Below are 27924 nucleotides of genomic sequence, written 5' to 3' on the forward strand. Positions count from 1 at the left end.
ATGTCATCATGGAGGAGTGGAAGAGGGCTCCATTGGCAACTTGTGAAGCTCTGCTGAACTCCATGCCCAAGAGGGTTACGGCAGTGCTGGTAAATAAGGGTCGCCAAACAAAATATTTTTTGGGCCCAATTTGGACATTTTCACTTAGGGGGTGTACTCACTTTTGTTGCCAGTGGTTTAGACATTAATGGCTGTGTGTTGAATTATTTTGAGGGGACAACACATTTACACTGTATACTCACTACTTTACATTGTAAGAAAGTGCCATTTCTTCAGTGTTGTCACATGAAAAGATATAATAAAATATTCACAAAAATGTGAAGGGTGTACTCACTTTTGTGAGATACTGTATATTACATGTCCCTGAAAATGTAAGCATTATTTAGGTAGGAAATCACAGAGTTACAATGAAGTATACAGTACCAATGCTTGTATATTTGACATAGATATCTAGGCTACAATTACTTATGGGCACAAACATGCATTTGAAATTGATATTTTAGTAAAACATTAGGCAAATGTGGAGTTTATGGTACTTATGAGAATGGCTGTCAGTCACATATTCTAATTGCTAATATGACAAGTAATACATTTTGGTGGTGTATCATATAATGTTACATTGCTATCTTTGTCAGATGCATGCAAGAAAAAAAAAAAATTTAACTTTAAAAAAGATATACTTTTTAAGAAGTGTAAATAGAAATTACTGGAGATTCAGAACAGTAGATATAATTTCACAAATATTTTTTTTGCTGGGTGTTATTAATGAACTGGAAAAAAGTGGTGCAAATTGACACCTGCTAGATTACTATTTCCTCTGCAAAGTATGCAATGTCACCCTGTGTAACATCACTCCATTAATAAGAACATACTATATTTAAACCTGAGATTTTATTGGAGGCATACATGTTTGTAAAGAAAATAAAAACTACATGTTTTAGGCTACACTTTCAAAAGAAGTGGAGACCTAAAATATATATGCTTTCCATTATTAATTTAAAAAAATTAAGAACAGAAATAAAATAAAAGTCTGTGATCAATGGCTTTTTATATGTGTTAGAAATGTGTTTGTATTAAAAACCTGTTGCCCATGTGATGGTGACTATTTAATAAAATAATGCAAAGAAAAATTATGGACTAGGTTCATTTGTTTTTAGCAATACCTTTGAAAGAATAAAAGATATTTTAACTGGCCTCTATGGAATACTGTATTCTGCACGTTGACCGTTGCCTTAGATAATTGTGTGCTAGAGTAATGTCAAAGGATAACACATTTTGCAATGTTTCTTTCACTATGTTGAACATTATTTCCCAATTGCCTTAATACTGAACATCAATGAACACTTCAGTTTAATGCCCTGTACACACGGTCAGAAATTCAGACGGAAAAGGTCCGATCGGATTATGTTGTCGGAAAATCTGATCGTGTGGGCTCTATTGGACTTTTTCCGTCGGAGAGCTGGATCTAAAATTTTCCGACAACAAAATCCGATTTGACCCATCTTTTCTGATCTTTTGTAGAGAATTCTGACGGACAAAGTGCCACGCATGCTCAGAATAAATTACGAGATGAAAGCTATTGGCTACTGGCCTCTACAAAGTCCCGTTGAACGCAACAAACGTCACCTCGTTCCGAACTATCGGATTTTCCGACAACTTTGTCCGACCATGTGTATGCAACACAAGTTTCAGCCAAAAACCGTCTGGAAAAAATCTGACGGATTTTGTGGTCGGAATGTCCGACCATGTGTACAGGGCATAAGAGTGGTCAAGTTAGTATTTCTGACAAAATGACAGATGTTCTTGTGTCAAGTTTCTCCAGCCATTTATTAGGATATGCATGATGCTTTGGATAGCAAGCTTATACCCAGCAAAAGCACAAAGTAAAAAATGTGTCCAATTTTCCTATGTAGCAACAAAGTTGCCACATTTTCTTAGGTACACAACTAGAGAGACAAAATTTAGTTAGAATGCAGAGCATCTTGTAGCAACACCTGAAAAACTTTGCTTTTCAAGGAGTGTGATTTTGAAAAGAGGTATGACTTGTCATAGTGGCACAATAGTCTATGTATTGTTACAGCTGTGTATAGAATTCCACAATCAGCTGTGTATTTTCATAATTGCTTGAGCATGGTCACAGCTGCCACTGTATTGCCAAAGCTGCCAAGTGTATTGGCAGAGTAACATGATAAGAACCATGCTGTTTGACTTTGGATACCATACGCAAACAATTTAACCCTATCTATAAAGTAATTTGACTATTTCATCATTACACTTCAAACACTAATATTGGCCTGTTATTCATATAAGGCTATGTTTTTAGTATTGTGTCCCCAAAGTTGTGCGATTTTGCCGCAAAATCTTTTTCCGCGATTTTACTTCACGACTTGAAGCAATCTCTGTGTATTCTTGAGGTCTATGGACCTCAAGTCGCATCAAAGTGGGACCAAAGTAGTGCAGGGACTACTTTGAAGTCGCTGTGTCTTGAAGTCACACAGATATGAATGGTACTCATTGGAACTCATGGGGTACGACTTGTCATGCGACAGTCCCAAATCACATGAAAAGTCACACTAGTGGACACCTAGCCTTAATGTTGCAAAAATGGACTAAGGCTAGGTTTCCACTAGTGCAACTTTTCATACGACTTGGGACTGAAAAGTCGCATGACAAGTTGTACCCCATGATTTCCAATGAGTACCGTTCATATCTTTACGACTTCAAGATGCAGCGACTTCAAAGTAGTCCCTGCACTACTTTGATCCCACTTTAATGCAACTTGATGTCCATAGACCTCAAGAATACACAGGCACTGCTTCAAGTGGCGGCAAAAAAAATTGCAAAATCGTGCGACTTTAGGGTCGCAATAGTGAAAAAATAGCCTAAGTACAGCCCAAGACCCATCCACCTGTATTTCAGATATTAGGGAAGAGGCAATGCAGCCTGCCTACTCTACTTTACATTTGATGAAGTTTAGCATTCTAGTATGAATGAAGAATGTGACTGCCAATCAGACCTCTCACCAGCCATTGTGATAGATATGGATGTATATAACGGCCCATGTGTATATAGATAGATATGTACATACGGATGCAGAAACAGATATGAATTAGCAGCAAGGCTGAATGACAAGCTTCTCCATGTGCAAAAACAATTATCAGCGAAGAGTTGCAATGGGTCACATACCAGACTTGATATCTATCACTGCATTAGATAGCTAAATTTGGAAACATATACGTATATTGGTGTCATCACAGTCAATCCCCCTTTCTTTACATTTGTATTAATGCATTATAAATGACAAGCATTCATTCTAACGATATGAAAGCTATGTTTAGAATGTTTAAGATACATAATGCATAAGGGTAACTTTCAGGTCTTGGATCATAGCCATACATACTATATACTTATATACCCACAACAGCTGTGTTCATTGCAGAGTAATATATCAGATAATGTTGAGAAATAAAACATTCTATGTCATTTATAAAGCCCCAAGCTAAAGTGAAATACTGAATGCAAAGCAGCAAAGAGGAAAGGTTGTTAAAGTACTCGAACATGGTATTAGTGTATGAAAATCAGGCTCCTAGCAGAAAATACCTGCTTAAAAACATGAGTATGGACTGTATAATAAATACCTATATTAATGCTTTTTCCTGCAAACACATATGTAAAAATTATTTTAGCTATTCCTGGGTTGTGATATATGTGCATAGGTGCGTATTTCAGCAACACAGATTTTTGTTATATCTTTTTTTAATTATCTATATGAAGTACAAGTTTATGTGCCTGTGTGTACAGGTCCATTAAAAACAATGGGCTGGCTACATTTAGACCCCTTTCACACTGAGGCAGTTTTCAAGCATTTTAGCACTACAAATAATGCCTGTAAAGTGCTTGAAAACTGCCTCCCATGCCGCCCGAATGTGAAAGCTCGAGTGCTTTCACACTGCGGTGGTGCGCTTGTGGGAAGTTAGAAACAGTCTTGCAAGCAGCAGGACTGTTTCCGAAGCATCTGAAAAGCATTTCTGAAGCGCTGCAACATGGGTGTTTTTAACACCTTCTTCGGCTGCTAGCAGGGGGTTAAAAGCGCCCCGCTAGTGGCCGCAAAGTGACACTTAATGCACCGGCGGCCACGGTGTGAAAGGGGACTTAGAGCATTTAAAAGAAAAATAACTGAATGCTTAAAAATGTAGCAATTTTTGGCATCTGTGTGCAAGAGGCCTTACTGCACTTAAAAGCTGGATACACCCTATATAACTTTTGTTGTTCGATTTCCTTTAAGCCCCATACACACGGTCGGACATTGCGACCACAAAATCCATCAGATTTTTTCCAACGGATTTTGGGCAAAACTTGTGTTGCATACACACATTCGCACAAAGTTGTCAGAAAATCCATTCATTCTGAACAAGGTGACGTGAAACGTGTACATTGGGAGTATAAACGGGCCAGTAGCCAATAGCTTTCGTCTCTTAGTTTATTCTGAGCATGAGTGGCACTTTGTCCGTCGGAATTGTCTACACATGATCGGAATTTATGCGATCGGATTTTGTCGGAAAGTTTTAGATCCTGCTCTCAAACTTTGTGCGCTGGAAAATCTGAAAATTAGTGGTAATGATTACGCACAAGATCTATGTGTGACACATGTCTACGTGACCACAGTTTGGTGTCTTTGGTGTTATCTTTGTGAAACAAAATAAAAGGCAATCAGAAGTTTTGGATGTGCAGCCATTTCTTTCTTCTTTGCAAGTTTCCCATGGAGGCGGGCCGGGGCTAGCACTCTGCAAAATACTCCAACTGGCCTTATCTTTATACACCTGGAGCAGCGGTTGTTTTTCTTGAGTAATGCAAGGGCCTGCCTGATTGCATACAAATTGAAAGTGTTATATGGTTTATCTATAGGAAAAAATCTAAAGAAAATTGTACAGTGTGTATCCAGCTTTCGTCTATTTAAAGCCCTTGCCTGTTGATCTAGCAGATATAAACAAACACCTTACAGTTGAATTAATGCAAAGTTGACTGGGTCTAATAACCTTAAAGTATAGCTAAAGGCAAAACTTTTTTTTAGTTTTGGATAGATGGAAGATGTGCCCCTGTGAGGGAGACTCCCCCTCTCTATTTGTCCTAGTTACCATTATCATTGAATCATTGAAAGGGAAAATAAATGAAAATCCCAAACTCTATGCATAATATGAAACATTAGAAACAACAGCCTAATCCAGACATTCAGCAATTCTCCTGTGCTTCACCAGCAACAGTGGGCCTATGTAACAAAAGGTGGGTGCACAAGCATCCTCATTCATAAGATAGTCCTGAGAGAGAAAAAAGGAGTCAGAGACACACCCAACAGATGCCTTAAGGTGGGGTTGCACAAAAAAAAACAACATTAATATTCCTAAAAAAAATAAAAAATAAACATTTGTAAAAAATTTTTTTTAACTCACCTCTAAATGGCGGTTGCTAGGGGATCCCTCGCAGTCTGCCTCCTTCAGTGCCTCGGCTGGTGACATCACTTCCCCTCGATGCAGGAAGGGCACAGCTCTGCCCCTCCCTCCTGTCAATTATCTGGGACACGTGACAGGTCCCAAATGATTGCGCGGGCACTCAACCAAACTTACATTGCTGGCGCCGCTGAATGGAGGGGGGACGAGCGGGGCTTCGATCCCCCGCATCGCTGGACCCTGGGACAGTTAAGTGTCCGATTATTAAAAGTCAGCAGCTGCAGTATTTGTAGCTGCTGACTTTTATCTTTATTTTTTTTAAATGGGCACCCCGCTTTAACTGTATGAACAGAGTGGCATTGCAGCATGACTGCAATGAATTATGATTAAAATAAAGGTACCAACACACACAGTTGAAAAAATGTACACATAAGAATGAACTTATATTGTTAACTGATTTGGGGGAGTTATTTGAACCTAATTACTTCCTCTTTTACTTTAAACAGTGAAACTAAATTAATTGTATAGTAGCTAAAACAACTAGCAAATTCTATCACATTGACAAACCAAAATTTATCCAGGTCTGCAGAGTGTATTGACCCTGGCCAGAAGACTTACCACCAGGTAGAATTACACCCTCTTCATGCTTCCACAGCTGCACAAACAGAATAAGAATATAATCAAACATGGCTGCAAACTACAGAGAATGCATGAAGGGTTCTTCATCTTTCCGGGATAGCAAAATCTCAAGTCAAGTTTATTAGCAGGGATAAGTGTGCTATTAACCGTGTCGTCCCCTCTTTTTTACATAGGAAACAGCACTAACTATAGAGTGAAGAAAGCAAGTGGATGAATCTTAAGACATGATCTGCCACTGTCCTGCTACTGGAGACCTTTATTAGTGGGAAGTCACCCAGGAAGTAGAGAGGACCAGGGTAAGCTTTTGCTATCATCTTATCTTGTAGGAATAAAGTGAGGAAGAGGAAAAACTTTGAAACAAAGAATGTCACAGTAAACAAGGCATTTTGGCAAGTATGGCAAGCTAAATACTTCAATGTTTACAGAGCCCTGTAAATGGTAAGCACTAAACAGAGAGAGAAACCGGCTGGATTTGCATGGATTTGTAAAGGAGTGGAGGTAATTATTTGAAGGCTTTTGACGCCAAATGGAAACATACTAAAGCCACCATCTGCTCAACCTGGCAAAGGTTTCCTAAAGCAGAGACCCGAATGCTTCAATGAGGTTGCTCTCTACATCACCATTAGCCCCCAAAACTGTGAAATTAAGAAGAAGGAAACAAACCTTTATAATGGACCATTGGTAAAGGCAATGTTTTACCCATTTTTATCATCTTTAATCCTTATTTCTTTCTTGATAACTTACAAATTCAATAAGAGTGGGGAATGTTTGGCGTTTAACAGAAAGCCTTAGCTAATGTCCTTCCCTTCCACCCTCTACCCAAAAATATAATACTTTATTTTGTTGATTGGCAATTCATGGGGCAGACATTTCCACAAATCTGGAGCAAAACAATTTTGGTTGGTGAACAGTCAACTAGTTTACTCTTTTTTTATAAATTGTTTTTGGTGACCAGGTCAAAGGCTTTAAGGCCAAAGTCCTGCTTTCTCAATAAAATATAACATCAGCATCGTATTTTATCCACCTTTAAAACACTGCAAAGCTTTATGTTTGATGGAACACAACTAATGCTGATATCCCTTTTATCCTATTGCAAAACATCTATCAATCCAGAACTCCACCTGATCCAGACATAAAAGAAAAAGCAAACGTGAGGGGATTTGTGACTACTCTTATAAAACTAATACAAATGGATTCCATACAATCTTCTGACACAAACTTCATTAACCATTTTTCTGCTACATTTTTTATTCAGCTTTCCAATGTAAAAGCATAGAACATAAAACAGAGTATAGAAATGCCAGTATTTTATATGCTACCATGATAAAACATAAAAACAATTAGTTTAACAATGTTGTAAAAAAATATTTTTGTAAGGGGGCAATTATAAGAACAAAAAATTACATTTTAGGAGTCTAGAGAACACTCCCATGCAAGAAAACCATGGGGGTTATTTACTAAAGGCAAATCCACTTTGCACTACAAGTGCACTGCAAGTAGTGCAAAGTGGATTTGCCTTTAGTAAATAACCCCCATGGTTTTCTTGCATGGGAGTGTTCTTTAGACTCCTAAAATGTATTTGTATGTTCTTATAATTGGCTCCTTATAAAAATATTTTTTTACAACATTGTGAGGGCTCTTCACGCCATCAACATTGGGATGCTTTGTAAATAGTCTTATGACCTATGTAAAAAATGAGGACATGCAGCATTTATGCACAGTGCATCTGACACATCACAATGCACTGCAGTGTACAATAAATGCACTGAGCCCAAAACAGGGTCATAAAACCTGCCTGCAACATATATTACAAATGTACTGCAGAAAAAGTTAAAAAAATGCATGTCAGTGCTTGCGTGTTGAGTGCGTGCTAAGGCATGCACTATGGTGTGAACAAACCCTAACTAATCATGTGATTATAGCAGGAAGATCAAGTGACTCAGCACTTGCCATGTAGAAAGTGGCAGCAGAAAACTGGAAGTGAGTTGGATCCCAGTGTGAGTATAAATACAAATGGTATTATGTAAAACTATGCATTTTGGATTGCAAATTTTGATATAGCTATATTATAAGGGGGGTAGGCTCAACTGGTTGTGGCAGTGGTATACAATGCACAAGACACCAAGGAACAGTCCAAGCAGATTTGTCCTCTACTTTTAGCTGCTAACACAATTTCAGTGCAAGAGGGCTCTGTACAGCAAGTCCGTAGGCAAAAACAAAGAAACCATCTGCTCTTCTGAGCCACAAACTAAACTCAGGTTAGTTCCAGAGTTACAAAGCGTCCTTCTAATGGGTTCCCCAAAACAAACAGGCAGGACTCGTACCTCTTCAGCATTTTCACCCAACAGAAGGTTTATATATCAAAAAGAGTGAGAGAGTCATACTTAATACATAAAGTCTGCATACAACTGAAGCTAATTATGAAGTCTGGCTACCAGGTGAGATGTGGACATGTGGACCTAAGAATGGGGGTTGCAGCTCACCAAAAGCCTATGACACATTCAGGCTCCAGCACCCAGAAGTAGGACTTATTAGGATTCTAAGAAAATAAAAAGTTGACTTTCTTCATGTCAGCCACCAATATATATATATATATATATATATATATATATATATATAGCGGATTGATTACATAGTGATGCTGCTCATCCCTTCATTGCTGTTAATGTTACTCAATGATCACCATGGTTGTTTTTAATTAGCAGTGCCAAGACAGATGACCAAGGGAAGTTATATTTTAACCATTTGCCGCCCGCCATATAGCAAAATGACGGCGGCAAAGTGGTTTCACTATCCTGACCAGACGTTATATGACGATATGATGTCTTCAGGATATGAAGCCTCTGCGCGCCCCCGTCGGACACACCGTAGCTATGTTCTAGGTAAAGAGTCTCTGACGGAAACTCCTTAAAAATAATTACAAAACCTACTTGTCACAGCCATGTTTATGCCCTCATCCACTTGCAGAAGGGGTTTGATTTTAAATTGTGCACACTAAATATGACAGAACGATACTAATCAGTTTGATTTCTGAGTCTAATATTTTTTCCCATGTGATATTTTGTTCAAATTTATCAGAATTATGGAGGAAACCTAGGGTCTGATTTTTATTGGAACAAATTAATCTGAATTGCATGGTAACGTAATACACATACCAATGCACACTGCAACAAGGGTCAGATTTGTTATGTTTTCAAAGTGTGCTTAGTGTACTGGCAAGTTCCCTATCAAAATGTAAAGAACTACAGGCAAAGCACAAAACTAAGCAATCAATATGCAAGTGAAAGCTATTTACTGTATATGTACATTGTGTTTAAAGGCACTGCTTAGAAGACAAAATAATAGCCAAAAAATATTTTGGTGTGCGGCACAAAATAAGGCAGTGAATTTGTGTAATGATGCAGAGTACAAAAAATGGGGTTAAGGAGAAAATATGTTTTATGTATTTACATATAAGTTACATATACTTTATGTACTGTATATTATAGCAATGCCCAACGTTTTTGATAAAAAATAAATAATGATTTTCATTCATTGATTGCGGTGGTGTACTAGTATTTACCATCCTACTATTATACCACTAATCTAATTCGAAGATTGTGCAGATAAATAAATGATAACATTTTACCATACTCTTTAGGAGCATCAGTTTGGTTGTTTCAACAATAAGCCAGAATGCAGGCATCCCTTTTTTTTCCCTGACCTTTACATTTTGTGGGAACATTGTCAACTACTGAGTGTACATTCTCTACTGTATGCCAAGCAAGTCAGCTGTGTTAAGACAGTGAATAGGTTTAAACGTTTTTTTTTTTTTTTTAGTTAGTGATGAGAGGCCAGGAACTATTGCCATTTATTTAAATAAAATACTTGTTTTCACTTTTTTCATCATTTGTTGCATTTTAGTTCTTCGGATTTCCTGCAGCTCCTTTGCAGCCATTACCTGTCTACATGCACACAATCCAGCGATGGTTATATGGGGTTTCTAAGGTTGGGTTTCATAATGGTAAAAACAGGGGACAATGCCTGTGTAATGTGTGTTGAAATAGCAATAGCCACTTGTCATCTCCATCGGACGCCCGTATGACAAGGTGACAACACAAGAGCATAAGTGGGAGATAGGGACAAAACTATACCTGAACAAGGACTGTCATGGAAGGAAAGTGGTCCTTTTAAGTTAATGGAGTGAGTCTGGTTCTCTGGCAAACCCTACCTTGGATTCTTCTAACTTAATCTAAAATTTCTTATTTGTGGAAATCGGTTTCTTCAACTCTGTTCATCAGTTGCTTCAACTATATACATCTACAATATAATGCTACTGATACAATAAACATGAATTAACTGAATTAATCAATAGTATTGCACAGAAAAAGAGGTAACTTCAGAATTCCCTAAAAAGATTGTCATACAGATGGTGCACTGATTTACATTTGCTATATTGCTACGTTTATATTTGACCATTATATTATACTGGTATTTGCCTTTCATCGTTTATAATCCATTCTATATAATAGTACACTATATTAGCACCTAAATAAAGGATCCAGACATTTGCCATACATTGATTATCCAAATATTGTTTTCAAGTGAGAACATACAATTGGGCTTATGGATTTGAAGTGAATTTTGATGGATGCTTTTAGCTTTTATTGATTAATAGGAGGTGTACAATTCTAAAAATGAATACACAAATAATGTCTCAGTCGTAGGATGACCCAACATAATATTTTATAGAAAAGCAGCCTATGGTATAAATACCATCTACATTGGTTTGGTTTGGCTAATCACACTGTGATGAAATATTATCTTGGAAATTTTATAGCTGGCCTTTTTTGTTTTATTTTCAATTTTTTAAGAAATAAAATAAAAGTTAAAAGTTAAAGATGGATTGAAGTCTTTTTTTTTTTCCCTTAACCAGGTCCTGACTGGCTCACACAGATATACTGGGGCAGAATGGCTCTCCTGGGCAAAATCCTGTATATATATATATATATATATATATATATATATATATATATATATATATGGGCTTGTGGCTTTGCCCAGGGGAGCCACCAGAGGGTGCGTGAGCACATACACATGCTGCACAGGGACCTGATGTGCGTGGTCGGCGTGCGTGATTTGAGTGTGTAATTAAAGTAAGACCAGCCATCTGTCATCTCTCCTAGTTAGTCCCATCCCCACACAGTTAGAACACAGTGAGGGAACACACAGTTAACCCCTTGATCGCCCCCTAGTGTTAACCCCTTCCCTGCCAGTGACATTTACACAGTAATCAGTGCATATTTATAGCACTGGTCACTCTATGAATGTCAATGGTCCCAAAAAATTGTCAAAAGTCTCTGATCTGTCCGTCACAATACCACTACTAAAAACACCATAAAAATGCCATAAATCTTTCCTATAGTTTGTAGACGATATAACTTTTGCGCAAACCAATCAATATTCGCTCATTGCGATTTTTTTACCAAAAGTATGTAGAAGAATACATATTGGCTTAAACTGATGAAGAAATTAGTTTTTTTTTTTTTAAATGGGGGGATATTTATTATAGCAAAAAGTAAAAAAATATTGTTTTTTTTTTCAAAATTGTCACTCTTTTTTTGTTTATAGCACAAAAAAAAAAAACAACGCAGAGGTGATCAAATACCACCAAAAGAAAGCTCTACTGTGGGAAAAAAGGACGCACATTTTGTTTGGGTACAGCATTGCATGACTACGCAATTGTCAGTTAAAGTGACACAGTGCCAAACTGTAAAAAGTGCTCTGGTCAGGAAGGGAGTAAAATCTTTCGAGGCTGAAGTGGTTAAGCTCAAGCTTTTCTGGCATAATGTTCTTCATATTAAAACTGAGCCTGTCAGTTACTTCAAACTTTCATAAAAGTCTTGCCAAATAACAGGCACCACACCAAATCTGCTATTATCTTTACTCAAAAAAGTCTCTTTTGCTGACCCTTGTGATCCTGCGTTACTACCTGATTGATTTAATTGGCTGAACACAAAAAGAGAGGCTGAATAAGAGAAATCTAAAATATTCCTACATCAATACTACTATCTTTTTTTCAACACAAACAATTGAAGCAGAGCACACTGTAAAGAAAGTAAGAGTTAAATTATACAAAGGGAAACTAAGCAATAACAGCAGGTGCCAGAGTGCTGCAAGCCTCCTGGAGGAGTGTCCCTAGAGCAATGATGGCCATCATTCCAGGAACATACCACATTAACCATGCCAAGAGCAGTGCTTCCAGGCATTCCATCATAGCATAGATGTCACCGGATAAAGTATCATTTGTAACGTTTGTCAAATGCTGCCAGGGTTTTTCTAGCAGGGTTATCAGGACACTAACATTGAAATAGAAATAAACCAGGTTGTGACTTTTGGGTACAGACGTAACAGTAAAATCACATGTGCAGTAGGTTTTGCTGGGTTGAAACACAATGTTCACTTCACCTTAAGCAGTCAAGTGCCTAATGTTCCTTATTTGCTGCAAACAGATTGTATGGACCACATAATATAACTGTGTTACCACTCCGCAGAATGAGTAATCAGCCAACTATTAGATAAGGAGCAACTGTATGGCCTCGTTCACACAGGTATAGATAAGCAGCTGCTTCCAACTTAATAGCCATATGAGTGGGTTGTCCCGAATGCAGACAGTGTGCTTTTGGGGCAACGCACCTACACGAAAATTGGGAGCAGCGGCTGTATGTGCACAGCTGCTGCATCCCAACTAACATGAACTGGACTGCCTGCATGAAACACCCATGCATTTCCATGAGGTCAAACACATCCCTATCATGGGCATACACTTAGGTACCAACAAAGAAAATAATGCAGTGCCTCCAAATATAGAATAATACAAGCTTAAAGCACGTACTATCAACACGCTATCAACACAGTATTCATAATGTGCAAGAAAGTATCCACGATATTCAAAAATGATAACAAAAAATAAATCAGTGTGAATAAAGTGCAATGAAAAAGAATCCAAAATATGGGATAAATATCACTGCAAAGAAAGTGTCTTCCACCAACTAATGGAAATCCTCTCCACCACATTTGAGCAACAGGGCTAAAATGCCCTCATTGACATTATAGATGCCAGAGGAAAGCAGCAACATGTGCGTTTGTGTCAACAGGATCCTTCACACGTGGTCAACCAACTCCATGCTCACAATGGGGACACCCTGCAGTACCGCTTCTCACCACTGGGGACAGTCATAAGGTTCGCTTGATACTGTCTGGGTAAAAAAACACTCACTACCTGCAGCCACAAGCAGGGGACCACATATAGTGTAGTATATTTATTAAAAAGTATACATTTCACATAGAAAAGTAAAATGCGCCATCCAATTGCCAGTAAAATGATTGTCATGACAAATAAAACAGTGCACTTACAAAGAGAGCCACCAGCACCAAGCATGCAAGTGGTGACGAGATGTCAGCATGTAGCGCCTGACCCACACCTAGGTACGCCTGTGTAAATGAGGTCTTACTTGCAGTTTATTCTACAAGTGTAACGTTTTTTCATTTATTTCAGGTACCTATATAGTGCTGTCAATTTACACAGTGCTTTACATATATATTGTACATTCACATCAGCCCCTGCCCTCAAGGAGTTTACAGTCTAAGGTCCCTAATTCATATTCATGCATACACATACTAGGGCCAATTTAGATTGGAGCCAATTAACCTACCCAACCCAACCAGAGTGTGGGAGGAAACCCATGCAGGTGCAGGGAAAACATGCAAACTCTGTGCAGTTAGTGTCATGATTGGAATTCAAACCAACAACCCTAGTGCTGCTAGTCAGAAGTGGTAACCACGTAGCCACTGTGCTGCACCTACAAAATTAGAAGCAATCATGCAAAACAGGTTCACAATAATATCCATACACTTTAGATCATGGGTGCTCAACCTGTGGCCTTCCAGCTGTTGCAGAACTACAAATCTCATGGGGCATTGCAAGCCACTGACAGTTACAAGCATGACTCCCAAAGGCAGAGGCATGATGGGACTTATGGTTCTGCAACAGCTGGAGGGCCACGGGTTGAGCACCCATGCTTTAGATTAACAATATGGCAATACTGGCTGAAATACCAACCCATCTCACAGTTTACCTCACGTGGTCCAACTCTGAACTTAGGGGGTCCCCCACATGTTAACGCTCTTTGTGAGGGCATTCCTGAGCAACCTCTGTGATACACCTTCTCCTGGCTAACATTTAGAGTTTTCTCTCCTGTTCTTTATTCTTATCTCAAATCACAATTTTTTCTTTGCATACCTCACATATTACTTTATCGACACTTTGTTCAAATCATATCTTTATAAGTTAGCTACTGATTTCACACATAGTAGGCTTTTAGTAGGGTTAACCATGAGGGCAAACATCCAATGATTACCCCTTCTCTAGGTTAGTTTCTTTCTCTGGATGCTTAAGTGGCGATCCTACTCCAAGCTGTCCAGGAATTTGCTTTGTACACATACTTGCTAAGCTTCTCTTTAATGTATTGCCCCTGCGTAGGCAAGCTATATTGCTATGCTTTTTTGTGACTATAAAATTATCCTGTTATTACTTCCGCACCTGTGATGTACAGTATTTAATTTTATGTTACAATAAAGTTTACTTGAAAACAGAAAGCTGCTTACATGTACTCTTCACAGCATTGTCTCTGTGACTCACTCAGGGTAACATGTGGCTGCATAGCATAGTCTCTAAAAGACTATAACATCTGAGAGTCAAGCTGAGAATCACTACTTCAGTAAACATTTCAAAACAGGGGCGCACTGATACCAGTTTTTTTAAGACTGAGTACAAGTACTCATACTTTTTCTCACATACTCGCCGATATCAATTACCAATACCTAAATATTAAATGTGATTATTTTGAAGTTTTTAACTTTTTAACTTTATTACACTTAATTGCTGTGCATCTGCCCTGGTGGTGTAGTGTTAGGCCAGCAAACTAAAATAAATCATTCATTGCCCTTGGATGCATTCATTCTTTACACATAATGCTCTGCTCACCTGCCTCTGCCCTGGTGGTATAGCGGTGGAGCACTTGCCAGAGCTTCTGCAGTCTGGATGTCACGTTTCACAATGCCACGCTTTTGCACAATGTCCTCCTGTGTCTCTCTCCCTATAAAGGTGGAGGTTACAGGTTTCGGACTTGAAGGTATCACCGAGTACACCCCTCACATTTTTGTAACTATTTTATTATATCTTTTCATGTGACAACACTGAAGAAATTACACTTTTCTACAATGTAAAGTAGCGAGTATACAGCTTGTATAACAGTGTAAGTTTGCTGTCCCCTCAAAATAACTCAACACACAGCCATTACTGTCTCAGTCGCTGGCAACAAAAGTGAATACACTACTAAGTGAAAATGTCCAAATTGGGCCCAATTAGCCATTTTTCCTCCCTGGTGGCATGTGACTCGTTAGTGTTACAAGGCCTCAGGTGTGAATTGATAGCAGGTGTGTTAAATTTGGTGTTATTACTCTCACTCTCTCATACTGGTCAGTTCAACATGGCACCTCATGGCAAAGAACCCTGAGGATCTGAAAAAAAGAATTGTTGCTCTACATAAAGATGGCCTGGGCTATAAGAAGACCCTGAAATTGAGCAGCAGCAAGGTGGGCAACACCATACAGTGGTTTAACATGACAGGTTCCACTCAGAACAGGCCTTGCCATGGTTGACCAAAGAAGTTGAGTGCACGTGCCCAAGGTCATATCTAGAGGTCGTCTCTGGGAAATAGACGTATGAGCTCTGCCAGCATTGTTGCAGAAATTGAAGGGGTGGGGGGTGTGGTCAGCCTGTCAGTGCTCAGACCACACCCTGCACACCGCATCAAATTGGTCTGCACGGCTGTCATCCCAGAAGGAAGCCTCTTCTAAAGATGATGCTCAAGAAAGCCCACAAACAGTTTGCTGAAGACAAGCAGACTAAGGACATGGATTACTGCAATCATGTCCTGTGGTCTGATGAGACCAAGATATACTTATTTATTGTCAAGCGTGTGTGGTGGCAACCAGGTGAAGAGTACGAAGACAAGTGTGTCTTGCCTACAGTCAAGCATGGTGGGGGAAGTGTCATGGTCTGGGGCTGCATGAGTGCTGCCGGCATTGGGGAGCTACAGTTCAATGAGGGAACCATGAATGCCAACATGTACTGTGACATACTACAGCAGAGCATGATCCTTTCCCTTCGGAGACTGGGCCACAAGGTAGTATTCCATCATGATAACGACCCCAAACACACTTCAAAGACGACCACTGCCTTGCTAAAGAAGCTGAGGGTAAAGGTGATGGACTGGCCAAGCATGTCTCTAGACCTAAACCCTATTGAGCATCTGTGGGGTATCCTGAAATGGAAGGGAGGAGTGCAAGGTCTCTAACATTCACCAGCTCCATGATGCCATCACGATGGAGTGTAAGAGGACTCCAGTGGCAACCTGTAAACCTCTGGTGAATTCCATGCCCAAGAGCGTTAAGGCAGTGCTGGAAAATAATGGTGGCCACACAAAATATTGACCCTTTGGGTCCAATTTTAACATTTTCATTTAGAGGTGTACTCACTTTTGTTACCAATGGTTTAGACATTAAAGGCGGCTGTTGAGTTATTTTGAGGGGACAGCAAATTTACACTGTTATACAAGCTGTACGCTCACTACTTTACATTGTAGCAAAGTGTAATTTCTTCAGTGTTGTCACATGAACATATAAAATAAAATATTTACAAAAATATGCGGGGTGTACTCACTTTTGTGAGATACTGTACCTCATAGTTTAGAAAACGACTGCATGTGGTATTTACATAATGTAATCGCTAGTTTGTAGATTGGCTATTATGCTATATTTACAATGATGGGGATCATAGCATGTACGCGTGTGACATCACATCCGCCTTATTGGATTGGCGCATGCGCACCAGCATCAAGTGAATGTCCGCGTCTTCGTCTTTTATTAAATGTTAGTTTTTTAATGGAAATGTTATCTGTTTCTATAGATATTAAATACCAATTTGAATACATTCTAAACTTAAAAAAAAAATCAAACATAAAATGATCCAGTAAAAAGACATTCTAATCAAAAAGTTACTTGACATTAGTTTACAAGTTAATCCTATGTTGAGTTGCAAGAAGCTCTAGCAATAAAGATATACAAATATTTTTTCTGGGCAGACGTGTATGTGTATGATTTAAGCACCATTACTGACAAATTCAAACACCTGACAAACAAAAAAAGTATTCAGAAACAATCCTTTGTACCAAACACAGGTATAATGGATAGGTAAAGTGCAATTACATGGAAAAGGCTTGTGCTCTTGTATGTACAAAAGGAGTAATTTGATGCACAAGTTGTGTGCACTTGTACAAAGGCAATGAAGAAATGTTTTGTTGTAGACTGTAAACACCATGCCTAACTACGGTAAGTAAAGGGGCTCAAAGCTGTCCTGGATTTAAAATGAATCCAGTTTGCTGGAGAGTCGAGTCCAACCGTCACACCCTGGCCCGTTCTGCTCCCACCGAGTCCCCCGCAGGGGTCGGGGAAGGGGAATGAAGACGAGCCCATCTTGCCAGGGCCGAGAGACGCTGCTCGTCGCCTGGACAGTGTGCCGGCACAGGGGCGCTTCTTCTGCCGGCAGGTTTAAAAGAATTTAGAAACAATGGAGGCATTTTTAGACAAGCCAAAGATGGAAAAGCATATTGCCCAGGGGCATGGTAATGCACTGCGTTATGGGCTTAGAAGCATGCAAGGTTGGCGGGTTGAGATGGAAGATGCACATACGGCTGTGATTGGTTTGCCAAATGGACTTGATGGGTGGTCATTCTTTGCTGTATATTATGGTCATGCTGGTTCCCAGGTTGCCAAATACTGCTGTGAGCATTTTCTAGACCAGATCACAAGCAACCAGGATTTCAAAGGGACTGATGGACAGCCTTCTGTGGAAAGTGTAAAAAATGGAATCAGAACAGGTTTTTTCCAAATTGATGAACATATGAGAGTCATTTCTGAGAAGAAACATGGTGTCGATAGAAGCGGGTCTACAGCAGTGGGTGTTATGAGTTCCCCTCATCACATTTATTTTATCAACTGTGGGGACTCAAGAGGATTACTTTGTAGAAGCAAGAAAGTAAATTTCTTTACACAGGATCACAAACCAAGCAATCCACTTGAGAAAGAGCGTATACAACATGCTGGTGGATCTGTGATGATTCAGCGTGTAAATGGATCACTTGCAGTTTCAAGGGCTCTAGGTGACTTTGATTACGGCGATTCAGTTCGCATTGTGCGCTATATAAGTATTTCATTCATTCATTCATTCACAAATGTGTTCACGGAAAAGGCCCCACAGAGCAGCTTGTATCACCAGAGCCTGAAGTTTATGAAATTGAGCGGTCAGAAGAGGATGACCAGTTTATAATTCTGGCATGTGATGGTATTTGGGATGCCATGGGAAATGAGGAGCTCTGCGATGTTGTAAGATCCAGACTAGAAGTTACCGATGACCTTGAAAAAGTTTGTAATGAAATTGTAGACACATGTCTATACAAGGGAAGCTGAGACAACATAAGTGTCGTAATGATCTGTTTTCCAAGCGCTCCCAAAGTGTCACTAGAGGCAGTGAAGGGAGAAGCGGAATTGGACAAATACCTGGAAAGCAGAGTAGAAGAGATCATAAAGAAGCAGGGTGAAGATGGTGTGCCAGACTTAGTCCATGTGATGCGTACATTAGCCACTGAGACCATCCCTAACCTCCCACCTGGGGGTGAATTGGCAAGCAAGCGGAGTGTGATTGAAGCAGTTTACAACAGGCTGAATCCATATAGAAATTATGACACTGATTCTGCATCAACAGATGACATGTGGTAAATATATCCGTTTACAAATTATATCCATCCTCAATGAACATACAGCCCAACCTCAGGGATCCTTCTTAGCATCCATCCTCAACCTTTTTCATTAAAAGAAGGGAATTTGATGTGGATGAGCTTGATGAAAACAATAAAAAGCAGTACGAATGGCCCCTGACTACTGTACTGTTTTTTTTGTTTTCCGCCACCCCCCCCCCCCCCCCCCCCAATAATTTCTCTACACATACATTTTCTTTTTGTAAAACTGAAATTTTATGTTAAAGTACTGTCAAACAATACATGTTGTAAATCAGACACCAGCAAATTTTGTTGTATGACTTTTTTTTTCTTTTTGTAAAGTGCAATTGTCCTTGTACAAATTGTCATATTTAATTATGGACTGCAAATTTCTCTAAAGGTTATAGGAAGTCTAGCTTGTTATGTGATGCAACCAATAATCAAACCCGATACATTCATGTGGTGGTTTAAAGCAGCAACATAACCAGCTTGGGGTCCCTATTAAATTGTTTATAGAATTGTAACATTAGTGTACAGTGGATTTTTTTTTCTTTTGGACAAAATGGCATTCAGCTCTGTCAAAATAAATTTTGGATGGCAACAAGATAATTATTAGAATTTTTAATATAACCTTTGACTGATAAACGCAGTCTTTAAGAATAAATCTACACCAAGATTTAAACACACACATCCATTCACTATTGATCACTTTTTGCATTGTCATTTTTTTGTGTCTTTTTTGTTTATAACTACACTGGCTGGGTCTGTTGCTGCTACACAGAGTTCTGAATTGCATTTGATCAATAAAGCTTGATTTGACAAACAAAAAAAAAAAAAATAATCCAATTTGATGTCAGCAACTAAATATTCTTTTTTTAAAATCAAAAATAGGATGCTTTATTAAGCTCATTCATAGTACACAGTAAAAATCATACAAAGTGACATGGTACAATGCCATACATATCCAGAGAATGATCGTCAAAAAAAGAAAATACAAAACGAGATAACAATGAACATACGAAGGCCATAAACAGCATAAACAGCTCAACAGCCTAATACTTCATACCCAGCAGTGAGGTTGAAATGCAACGAAGAGAGAAAAAAGTGTAAAATGCGCAACTGGAGATGACAGAAAAGGAATAAGGAGGAGAAAGGGGGTGGAAGTAAAAGGAAAAAAAAAGTGGTGGGGTTGGTGTGGGTGGGAGTTGTCAGAAAGCACAAATCCATTACCCTGTCCAATGCACTGCATCTCATCATTCCCTTGGAAGCACCAAAAGGCACATTAACCAGAAGTCTAAGGGGACCAAACTTTAACATATTTCCAAGGACATATACCATTTTGCTCATAAGTTTACATACCCTGGCGGAATTTATAATTGTTTGTCCATTTTTCAGAGAATATGAATGATAACACAAAAACATTTCTTTCACTCATGGTTAGTGTTTGGCTAAAGCCATTTATTATCAATCAACTGTGTTTATTCTTTTTAAATCATAATGGCAACAGAAACTACCCAAATTACCTTGATCAAAAGTTTAAAAAAGTTTACATACCCCAGTTCTTAATACTGTGTATTGCCCCCTTTAACATCAATGATAGCTTGAAGTCTTTTGTGATATTTGTGGATGAGGCCCTTTATCTTCTCAGATGGTAAAGCTGCCCATTCCTCTTGACAGCTTTACAGTTCCTGTAAATTCTTGGGCTGTCTTGCATGAACTGCACGTTTGAGATCTCCCCAGAATGGCTCAAAGATATTGAGGTCAGGAGACTCAAAGTTTAAAAAAAAAGCCTAAGGTAGAAGCAGATTTGTTTGGACCACAGTTACCTTAATAAGACTGTAAAGTGGGAATGCTATCAAATACCTACACCTGCCGACTTAACAAGCTGACTAGTACAAAACACATACCACAAGTTAGATATGACTGTTTTCATATCATTTGGTTTTTAATCTGCACAGGAACTGTACCAACAGAAAGTAAAAAAAACATATGTAGGGCTCAGAGGTAGCTTGTTATGGGGATGCATTGGTACCACCATTGAAAAACACAACTCCAGTTTAAAAGCCATTTTTTATAAATCAAGATTAAGAGTAAACTAATAGTAAGAAAAGCCAACTTTGTAATCTTTATGTGTATGTTCAGACAAAAGTCTCCATTAGTTTTGGATTTAGTGGGTTAGGTTTAGAACCCTTGTCGGTTCTTTACTGCTATCCAGGGGTCCATTAGAGAGATTTATTCTGATTTCTTATCCTACTGACATTTTACTAGGCATAAAGTAAGGGTAACTCTCCAATAGTAAGACAGACAGAATTAAAAGTGGTTTTCCATAGTAGAGGAGGGGATGGCTAGTTGGAAGCTTTTTGTATACAGTGCCTTGCAAAAGTATTCACCCCCTTGGCTTTTTACCTATTTTGTTACGTTGCAGCCTTTAGTTCAATGTTTTTTTTTAAATCTGAATTATATGTGATGGAACAATAGTCTAAGTTGGTGAAGTAAAATTAGAAAAATATATACATAAAACTATTTTTCAGAAATAAAAAATAATAATAATAATTGGCATGTGTGTATGTATTCACCCATTTGTTATGAAGCCCATAACAAGCTCTGGTGCAACCAATTACCATCAGAAGTCACATAATTAGTGAAATGATGTCCACCTGTGTGCAATCTAAGTGCACATGATCTGTCATTATATATACACAGATTTTTGAAAGGCCCTAGAGGCTGCAACACCTAAGCAACAGGTACCACTATGTAAACACTGCCATGAAGACCAAGGAACTCTCCAAACAGGTAAGGGAATATGTTGTTGAGAAGTACAAGTCAGGGTTAGGTTATAATAAAATATTCAAACTGTTTATGATCCCTAGGAGCACCATCAAATCTATCATAACCAAATGGAAAGAACATGGCACAACAGCAAACATGCCAAGAGACGGTCGCACACCAAAACTCACGGACTGATCAAGGAGGGCATTAATTAGAGAGGCAGCACAGAGACCTAAGGTAATCCTGGAGGAGCTGTAGAGTTTCACAGCATAGACTGGAGTATCTGTACATATGACGACAATAAGTCGTACGCTCCATAGAGTTGGGCTTTATGGCAGAGTGGCCAGAAGAAAGCCATTACTTTCAGCAAAAAACAAAATAGCACGTTTTGAGTTTGCTAAAAAGGCATTTGGGAGACTCCCAAAATGTATGGAGGAAGGTGCTCTGGTCTGATGAGACTAAAATTGAACTTTTTGGCCATCAAAGAAAATGCTATGTCTAGCACAAACCCAACACATCACATCACCCAAAGAACATTATTATTTTTCAGCAGACAGGACTGGGAAACTGGTCAGAGTTGAGGAAAAGATGGATGATGGATGATGAGCAAAACCTGTACCACTCTGTGTGTGGTTTGAGGCTAGGATGGAGGTTCACCTTCCAGCAGGAAAATTACCCCAAACACACTGCTAAATCAACACTGGTGGTTTAAGGGGAAACATGTAAATGTGTTGGAATGACCTAGTCAAAGCCCAGAAGCCAATCCAATACAAAATCTGTGGCCAGATTGTTGTTCACAAGTGCAAACCATCCAACTCAAAGGAGCTGGAGCAGTTTTGCAAGGAGGAATGGGCAAAAATACCATCTGCCATCATTATGCTGCAGCAGGTTGGCTCGTTCCCACAAATCGCCATAGCTGTACATCAGTCCCTTTGACAGCTATAGCAGGCATGCGCCCACTGCACGACGGGGGAGCCAATGCCTGTAGCCGACAGCCACCCACAATCGCCCCACGGAGAGACAGAACGGGAATCTGTCAATGTAAACAAACAGATCCCCGTTCTGACAGGGAAGTACAGAGTGATCATCTGTTCCTAATGATTAGGATCATCAATCTCTCTGTACTCCCAGTCAGCCCCCTCCCTTCCAGGGAACACATTTGACCCCTTTAGAGGCCCCTAGTGTTAACCCCTTCTTTGCCAGTGTCATTTATACAGTAACCAGTGCATTTTTATAGCACGTATCTCTGTATTAATGTTAAAAGTGTCCGATCTGTCCGTCGCTATGTCGCAGTCCCACTAAAAATAGCTGATCATCGCCATTACTAGCAAAAAAAATAATTAATAATAAAAATGCCCTAAATGTATCCCCTATTTTGAAGGAGCTATAACTTTTGCACAAACCAATCAATATATGCTTATTGCGATTTTTTTTTTACCAAAAATATGTAGAAGAATACATATTGGCCTAAATTGATGAAGACAATTGTTTTTTTGTTTTGTTTTTAGGATATTTATTATAGCAAAAAGCAAATAATGTAGCTTTTTTCCCCAAATTGTCCTAAAAATGGCCTGGTCATTAAGGGGCTGTAGTGGTTAAAGAATAAATCCAAATCAAGATACAATTGCAGCCAGTATGACCACATAACTATCATTCAGCACATAATGCTATTTTAAAAGAACAGGCTATTACTGTTAGTCCCTCCAATGTCCTGTTTCTGCGAGAAGGGAAAAAATGATCCAAATATAATTTTCATTTCCTGTGGAATTAGCCACAGTCAGATTACAAAGGATGATGCTATGCCTACAAAAAGATGTCACTGTAGTGACTTACTATGACAATTATTCCAGTTAATAATACAATAAGCAGACTGCAATCCAAGTCAAGTTTGCTCCTGCATTTGAATCTCAAGTGCATTTATTTATGCATTTATTATGTACTTTTCCAATTCAGATAAGAAAAGCACTTAATCAATTTTCACATTTTGATAAAGGCTAAATCTGGCTATACACTAGAATAAGTTTGTTCAGTGAGATACATTGATAGTTTGTGGGGTCAAATCAATGTTCATTTTTTTAACTGCAATAACAAATTTCTTACTTTGAATGATCTTTGTTCATGAATGTCCATTTTTTACTAAATCAAATGTTAAAAGGAAATTAAAATTTGAAGTACTTTTGATTGATATTTATCAAGTCATCAAATGTACTGAAAATCTTCATATGAATTTTCGTATTTGTTCATAGAAACATGAATTCAAAAATCTATTGGTACATGGTCAGCTTTAGTCATTACAGATGATAAAGGTAATAGGCTGGATGTTCCCAAACTTGTGAGAATTAAACAGGCACATGGAAATTGAGAAATGAAAAAATAGAGCCCGGAATATATTTTACCTGCCAGGAGTAAACATTTTAAACGGTACTCAAATGTCTATTTTGTTTGGTTTTTAGCATCACGCTTGATCATTAGGTCATTTTTAGTTAAAGAGTTCGTGGTGGTCTGGTGAGTAGGAATTTCATTCACATCCACCGGGTGATTTCTCATGAAGTTATTGCCAATGGTGATGGTGTAAAGATTGAAGTTGCATCACAAAAGATTTATGGACTTTTTTTTTGGTTTTTGATGAAATATTTGTTTTTGATGAAATATTTAAAATCACTGTCATTTTAACACTGGGTCATTAATTAATCATCTAATTGTCATCTAATTGACCACCATGCACTTTATTTGTATATGCACAAATTTAGCATAATTTATTAATTTTATAGCGCCCTCTATCATTACACACAAACCAGATAAAGCTAGCACTATTGGACTTTGAGGGGAGCAGCTTATATATTTTCACGATTATCTAGAAATAGTTTATTTAGCTATTCCATAGCATGAGGTTCTTCTATTTTTCAAAGGAAAACAGCAGTCTTTGAAGCACAGAATCGGGTTTAGACGTGAAGACACCTCAACATCTTGATTTAAAAATATGCACTATGACTATGAATACTGGTTATGTGTTGCTAGTTTGTTCCATTCATTTTGTGTTGTTTTTTTTTTTAATGACTGGAGATGTAACATAGTATGGTGATGCTAGGTGGAATCCTAACTTATTTATGTCAATAATGCTATAATGGTTCTTGTTTGTCAAGAAAGTAGCTGTAGCCTTCTTTGCTCTTGTCATTTGTCCAATACCCATTTCGTTGCAGTAAGCATATCACCCATTCCTGTCTCCAGACATCAGCAAGAAAACACATAACAGAATTTTAAATTCATCAAGACGGCTTAACTTGCTTGCTAAACCAAACAGCAATCAGATGTATTTTTTTCTCATCTTCCAAGGGTGGCCTGATAGCCTCTTACTTTCTGCTGTGTCTCTGGGATAGAAATGAAATGGAAATCTGCCAGATATGAAACAGGCACCAAAAAATAAAAATAAAATATGGGAGCCTTAGCCATTCCCTACTCTATCTGAGCAGAAAAAAGTTTTTTGCTTCATTTACATGTGAAAAAACTGTATTGTGCACCCAAATCCATATCCAGCATTCTTATTCAGTTTGATATATTACATAGCTTTACATTTTCTTCTATAAAATGTAAGTCATTAGGATGACATTCTGGGAGCTGTCTTTAAAAAGTGGCATTCAGAATAGATGTGGGTTTCAGGTTTGAAATGACAGATGAAAAACAACATATGTTTTTACAACTACATTGCAGCCTACGTGTATTGGAAAAGAAAATAGGCATAGGCTTTTATTTTTTAGCATTTTTATTATAATAAAATATAATCTCACCTTGCCATACTTCTGTGCAAAGGTTCCAGTGAGTAATGAGTGAAAAATGATGATTGTTTCATCCAGGTCCCAAACGAATACTCTCTAAAAATAAAACAACAGAAGTATGTAAACCGGTGAAAGACCAACCAACCAACCCTTCACAATGTATTTCTATATTGCAGATTTTGCCTGCTCTGTTTGTAATACATCATTAAACAACATTTGTGTATATTGAGTGACTGCATCAAGGACTCTATGTGCAATGCTTTGATGTTCTGAGCTAATATTGTTACATGGCCAGATTCTGGCAGGGGAGTCTCAGACCCACACTTTATTGTTAAAGTTTTTACAGCAAATAAGGGAAAATATACTTTGCAAGTGCAGTTCCCCAGAACTTATTTTCCCCAGAGCTTAGTGAACATGGCAAAGCTCTGCTGATTTCCATCATCCAATCATGTACAAGCAAAATTGCTGTTTTTTTTTTCCTTGCACCTGATTGGGTATTCTTTACAAAGTGAAGCTTCACCACATTAACTAAGCTTTGAGGGAGATGAGTGCAACTCCATTTGCAAAGTGCACAGTCTATTTTCCTTTAGTAAATCCACTGACTTTTACTTCCCACTTCTAGATAGTCAGACAGGATACAACCTTAGTCAGATTTATATGGCCGTATCCCATAAACCTACATTTTCATTTAACCTGAACCTAACTTTGAAGCTCAAAACATACCATGACTTTGAAAAAATACTGTTTTTTTCTATGATAAATAATATCATAGCAAAACTAGAAAATGTACTCAAGTAATAAAGACTCAAGGAATAGTTTATTTAGCAAAGTGATTATTCAATTAGTTTAGTGAATAAAAGTGAAACTTGAACATTAATTAGCTAGTCAAGTTCAATCAAAAATCCTGTTTTTAAATTTTCCTGGCATGTGACTGAATACTCAAAAGAGCGCATACATTTCCCTTATTTAATAAGCTAAGGGGTCTATTTATGAACATTTTCACACAATATTCACTCAAGAATCACACATTTTCAAATCTGATTAGGCTGGAAAAATGTGTGAATCTTAAGTGAAAGTTGTGTGAAAACATTTATAAATAAACCCTTAAGTGTGCACTTCGCTAAGCAAACATGTCCCTTTATAAGTGTAAGCCTAGATAAGATAGACATACCTTAAGAATTTACTGTTGAGGTTTACTGGCTGTCTAAGAATGCATCTGCTTTAGTACATAGACCATGTTGGGTTCCAATACTATTTTAGGGATCACAGTGTTAAAAATAGTGTTTGCTTTAGCACATAACCACCTCAAGTGTTCCTCTTTCACCACTTGAAATGCCAGGATGTATGACATTTGTTGGCTGAGATTTACATTTCATCTGGTCAAGAGTTTTCCTTTTAAGTGGTAAAACCCTTTTAAATACCTGATTCATGTATTGGTGTGAAATACAATAAGCTGAACTAAGCTGAAGTCAGAAAGGTTATACTGAACTGAGTACTAGAGATGAGTGAATTTCTGATAACTTTGATCAATTGTGGTTCAGCTGAACTTTTTTAGTTCAATCTTATTTTTTATCGAAAGGAACATAAAGAGAAATGCATTCCACAAAGATAACATCATTAACAGTAGTAAGTAATGACAATAAAGCAAATGTATAGGGAGGTTACAAAATTTAGTATTGTATCAAGTTCAATACATGTGTTGTAAAAAAAAAAAAACATTTAGAACAGCATGTTAAGGCATAACATGGATAACTAAAGTGCTCTCCCAATGCAAGGGAAAAGATTTAGTGTAAACATCATGTATTGCTACAATCAAATGATGTATAGTCGAAGGACATCTAAACCACCTCATCACCAGTTTGAACCCTTTTCTTGAGTTTTAGTGGCTAGAGAGGGTTTGTGCATCAGAATAAAGCATTTTTGCCAGTCAATGGGAGAGATGGAATGTCGTTAATCTTTTTCCCAAGCCATCGTGTAGGGTGGGAGATCAGGGTAAGAAGCATTCAGCAAGAGGGAATAAAGCTGAGATACCACGTGCCTTGGAGGAGCATATCCTAGAATCCTGTCAGTTCAGCTAGAATATCTGATACAGATGGGAAGGTTCAGATATAGGAAGTTAATTGTTGTTTCTGGAGCCACTGCATAGGGTTTCAAAAGCGATTCAGGAGGGGTATCTGGCTTTAGAGTGGGGTCTGCTCGGAGAACCTGGGAAAGCCTCCTATGGCATTCTTTCCACCAAGGTTCAAAGCTAGTCACATACATAGCCAGTGGGAAGGCCCGGAGTCCCAAATAGGGGAGTCATAGGCCCTGAACGTTTTTATACATTCCTGCTATAAATTAAGTGATCCCAGGTTGAGATCGTTTGACGAGTAAGGTCACAGAGGAGGTATGAGCTCTTACAATTTCCGGGTATGATCCATG

General features: G+C 38.3%; 1 protein-coding gene and 1 pseudogene across 22 annotated transcripts in view; one reads left to right on the forward strand and one right to left on the reverse strand.

Annotated features, from left to right (window-relative positions):
• The window catches only part of EYA4 (EYA transcriptional coactivator and phosphatase 4), a 390196-nt gene that overhangs the window by 34991 nt on the left and 327281 nt on the right, over window positions 1-27924 (reverse strand). For all 22 annotated transcript variants that reach the window (XM_077486829.1, XM_077486826.1, XM_077486831.1 and 19 more), the window contains one exon: window positions 25516-25599. In XM_077486829.1, coding sequence (XP_077342955.1) covers window positions 25516-25599 — 84 coding nt within the window. The remainder of the gene's footprint in view (window positions 1-25515; window positions 25600-27924) is intronic.
• Window positions 17736-18999, forward strand: LOC143987805 (protein phosphatase 1A-like; annotated as a pseudogene).

Source organism: Lithobates pipiens, unplaced genomic scaffold, assembly GCF_037356315.1.
Source record: "Lithobates pipiens isolate NorthernLeopardFrog02 unplaced genomic scaffold, aLitPip1_a1.2 Scaffold_18, whole genome shotgun sequence".
Taxonomy (NCBI): domain Eukaryota; kingdom Metazoa; phylum Chordata; class Amphibia; order Anura; family Ranidae; genus Lithobates; species Lithobates pipiens.